This window comes from Nelumbo lutea, chromosome 4 (genome assembly GCF_056320005.1).
Source record: "Nelumbo lutea isolate HS-2025 chromosome 4, American lotus-T2T, whole genome shotgun sequence".
NCBI lineage: Eukaryota > Viridiplantae > Streptophyta > Magnoliopsida > Proteales > Nelumbonaceae > Nelumbo > Nelumbo lutea.
In genome coordinates this window covers 91305301-91309876 of record NC_142687.1, presented here as the reverse complement: position 1 = coordinate 91309876, position 4576 = coordinate 91305301, and the positions used below count along the sequence as shown (strand labels likewise).

The 4576-nt window shown below is 38.8% G+C and overlaps 1 protein-coding gene across 2 annotated transcripts; it reads left to right on the top strand.

Annotated features, from left to right (window-relative positions):
• The first annotated feature begins 245 nt into the window (after positions 1–245).
• On the top strand, positions 246–4576 carry DBE1 (debranching enzyme 1). 2 transcript variants are annotated; one of them, XM_088983160.1, is made up of 2 exons: positions 246–537; positions 1521–4576. In XM_088983160.1, exon 2 carries the CDS (start codon positions 1611–1613, stop codon positions 4281–4283), a length of 2673 nt encoding a protein of 890 aa, XP_088839286.1. In that variant the 5' UTR covers positions 246–537; positions 1521–1610; the 3' UTR covers positions 4284–4576. The 2 variants fall into 2 exon arrangements, with proteins under 2 accessions (XP_088839286.1, XP_088839287.1); XM_088983161.1 differs by having other exon boundaries at positions 254–537; positions 1494–4576.

The following is a 4576-nucleotide window of genomic DNA, read 5'->3' as shown; positions in this document are numbered from 1 at the left end:
TATTTTGAAATTTTCTGGATTCTAATACCACGTGTAAGATATGCTTTCATGAGTGCAATCATGCTTGAAAATCTGAGATCAATCACCCAATAATACAGAATCTTAAACGTGGTTAGGAACATGGTGTGATTTATCAAAATTGATGAGTGGGCTTTGATCGTTCAAAACTCTTTTTATACCATATCTATTCCATATCATAGATTTTTCCAAATATATAAATTGAAAAAAAAAAAGTAAAACAACACTAGGCACATCAGACCTTTGTCGGCTTGACGTCCAGGCGTGGCGGCCCCCCTCTTGCCACCCTCATCTCTCAACCAATTCGGCTGTGCGGTCCAGACGCAGAGAGAGAGAGAGAGAGGATGTCGTGGTTGTTGTCGTGCTGTGCGTCTTGTACTTCCGGTCTATGCAGTGCTGTGGCTTCTGGGATCTCCGGACGCTCGGCTAGGATTGCTTACTGTGGCTTGTTTGGTGCTTCCCTTATCGTCTCATGGATTCTCAGGGAGGTTGCAGCTCTGGTCATGGAGGAGATCCCATGTAAGTTTTGATTCTTCGCATTTCTTGCTTTGATCTTGTTTTGCTGCTTTCTGCGCATGTCGGCTTAAATTAGCTGATGATTGAGATTTTGCGAGGAAAAGAGGACACATTGTTTTTCCTTTTAATTTCTTTGGTATCTCTTTGCCTTGGAGAGAAAGCCAATCAAAGTTGAAGCTTATATCTCTCCGAGTTTTTCATTTCTTTTTCAAATGGGTTTTGTTGTAATGGGGATTTCGTATACGAATTCTTATGTAATTTGTTGGTTTGTTCCCTTCTGAATTGGTTTTTCTTTCGTTTGCTTTGTTTCAAGATTTTAATGGTTGAGACCCTGTTGTTGTAATAAATGCCTTGGATTTTTCATAAAACAAATATCATTTTCTTTGTTGATTTTGCTTCTGGTTTGATCTCGTACTCTTGTTCCTTTAAGCCGTTCATTTCTTGGAGCTTCGGTGAAAATTAAATATATGAATTTTCTTACGCATTTGTTTGTTCTCAACTTCTCATACTGGGTGTTTTTCTATTAAATGGCAATGCCTCAAATTAAATTGGAGGTATTCGTGTGGAATAGAGATCCATTAAGTTGGATTATACAGTTTTTTTCTCATTCAACTATAACGGTTTATAGTTTCCGCTTACTTCGTCTTAGTTTCTGTTTTTCATGTGAAGACGATAATGTTTTCTATGAATTGTTGTATTAATTTGCTTATATGCATCAGACCTTGCTTGGGCTTCTTTCTCAAATGTTATTAAGGTTTGTTTGAATTCCGTTAGCATCCTAGACTGATGCTCAATGTCCTGTCTTATTTTGCTATTAAGGCTCAGTTTGGAAGGAGTACAAAACCTTATATTTTATATTATTTTATATGTATTTGTACTGTACATATTTGTATTTGTACTTCTTCCAAACTGAGCCTAAGAATCAGTTCTGCTTTATTGTTTTAGAGGTTCTCATTCAGTTAAATGTTTCTCCTTGTCTCTCACAGAATAAGTCAGCAATTTCAGTAGGCAAACCTCATAGCTTGCAATAGTGTTATCCTACTTTGAATTTGTCTTGCTTTCCCTTCTGAAGATCAATGGCAAATCCACTGTCGCTTACAATAGAACCACACTGTTTATATGGTGGATCCATCAAAATGGCAAAGTTGGCAACTGCCACCAGTTATTATGGGCCAAATAAATGCATTCACAGGGTGAGGAGAATTGACATGGGAAGAAGGCAAAGCCATGGCTGCTTGAGAGATATAACCAAAAATGCTCAGTGGTATCATAATCTCAAAATCTTTGCTTCATCACCAAGTTCTGTTGATCAAACCCGACCAAGTTTGGGTACATTTACCAAGACTGAGGAAGTAGAGAAGCCATTGACTTATTTATTTAGAACAGAAATTGGTGGTCAGGTGAAGATAACTGTTGGAAGGAAGAATACAAATTATACAGTGTGTATTGAAGTTTCATCCTTACCACAGTGTACTACTGAGGATAAGTTGTTCCTGAACTGGGGCATTTTCAGATCTGATTCATCATGTTTGACGCTTCCAGGCTCCCAAGTTTCAGCTCCAGAAACCCATTCCAGTACCATGGAAACCCCTCTCATGCAGAAATCTTCAGGCAGACATTTCCTACAGCTTGAATTCGAATCAAATCAAGCCCCTTTCTATCTATCATTCATGTTCCTTTTTTCATCTAATACTGCTACCAATAATTCAGAGATAAGAAGTCATAGGAAAACAAACTTTTGTGTGCCTGTTGGTATCAGTTCAGGGCACCCTGCACCGTTGGGTATCTCCTTCTCTGATGATGGATCAGTGAATTTTTCTCTGTTTTCTAGGAATGCTGAAAGTGTAGTTCTTTGTTTGTATGATGAGAAGTCAGACCAACCTTCCCTAGAGATTGATTTAGATCCATACATTAATCGAACAGGCAATATTTGGCATGTCTCAATGGAAAGTGTGGCTCCATATGTCAGCTATGGTTATCGATGCAAAGGGGATATTCATTTGAAAAAAGGAGATAGATTTAATGCCCGCAATGTTCTTTTAGACCCATATGCTAAGATTCTTTCAAGCTCACTTCCAAATCATTCAGAGACCCATTCACCTCCGAAATGTCTTGGACACTTATGCAAGATACCAACTTTTGATTGGAGTGGTGATATCCGCCCTTGCTTGGAAATAGAAGAACTAGTGGTTTATCGGTTAAATGTGAGACGTTTCACTGAGGACAAGTCCTGCCAGTTACCTGCTGATGTTTTAGGCACCTTTTCTGGTCTGATTGAGAAATTACACCACTTTAAAAGTCTCGGTGTGAATGCAGTCTTATTAGAGCCAGTGTTCTCCTTTGGTGAGCAAAACGGGCCCTATTTTCCATACCATTTCTTTTCAGCATCAGACTTATATGGGCTCTCCTATGATAATGCATCTACCATTAATTCTATGAAGGAGATGATAAAAAGACTGCATGCCAATGGCATAGAGGTTTTACTTGAAGTTGTTTTCACTCATGCTGCAGAAAGTGGTGATTCTTCTTTTCAAACAATATCATTCCAAGGAATTGATAATTCTTCTTATTATATACTTAATGGAGACACACAATTGGGTACCAGGAATGCTTTGAACTGCAACAATCCTATTGTCCAACGGATGATTCTGGATATCCTTCAGTATTGGGTTACAGAATTTCACATAGATGGATTCTGCTTTATGAATGCTTCTTCTCTTTTGAGAGGGCTAAATGGTGAGTACTTATCTCGGCCTCCTTTGGTTGAGGCCATTGCTTTTGATCCACTACTCTCTAAGACAAAGATTATAGCAGACTGCTGGGACCCATGTGAAATGGTAACAAGGGACATCCGTTTCCCTCATTGGAAGAGATGGGCAGAAGTTAATAATAGATTTTGTCATGATATAAGAAAATTTTTGAGGGGTGAGGGTCTCCTTAGTGACCTAGCAACTCGACTATGTGGGAGTGGAGACATCTTTTTAAATGGACGGGGACCTGCATTCTCTTTTAATTTTATTGCAAGGAACTTTGGACTTCCTCTCGTGGACTTGGTCAGCTTCAGTGGCAATGAAGTTTCTTCAGAGTTGAGTTGGAACTGTGGCGAAGAAGGTGCAACAAATAATACTGTTGTCCTTGAAAGACGTTTAAAACAGATCCGCAATTTTCTCTTCATTTTGTACATCTCATTTGGTGTTCCTATTCTTAATATGGGTGATGAGTGTGGTCAATCTTCCAGTGGCTCTACTTCATATGGTGACAGGAAGCCTTTTGATTGGACTGCTCTAAGGACAGGTTTTGCTATTCAAACAACGGAGTTTATCGCTTTTCTTAGTTCACTTAGAACAAGGAGAAGTGATCTCCTTCAAAAGAGGAACTTCCTGAAGGTAGAAAATATAGAGTGGTATGGAAGCAACCAGTCTCAGCCAAGATGGGAAGACCCATCAAGCAAATTCCTGGCCCTGAGATTGAAGTCAGACATAGATAACAGCCAGTCTGACTCAGATTCTTCTCAAATCAGGGGTGACTTGTTTATTGCCTTCAATGCTGGAGGACATTCAGAGGGTGTTATTCTGCCTTCACCTTCAGAAGGGATGGTGTGGCTTCGTTTGGTGGACACAGCCCTTCCATTTCCAGGATTTTTCTCAAATGATGGTGACCCTGTTCCTGAGCAGATACAAGGATTAATAGCTTATGAAATGAAGGCTCACAGTTGTGCTCTATTTGAAGCTCGGAGTCTAGTTGGTTGAAATTAATATAAATATATAAGCAGTATAGAATTACAATGAAGTAGGTTGTATCTTGTATGTGAGTTCCAATGCTCTTTCAGTATTAAAGATTCCGTAGCCCTTGTTAAAATCCCTTATTTATGTCAACAAATTTTTTCTTTGTTGTTTCTCAAAACAAAAGGTCATTAAAAAGAGCATAAGAAAAGAAAATACCAATGGGTTTGATCAAGCAGCCATGCCAGTGTATATCATTGTGCTTAAATTCTGACTGTTTTTTATCGATTAAAGAGAATTCTTGATTAAGACTTCCTCGA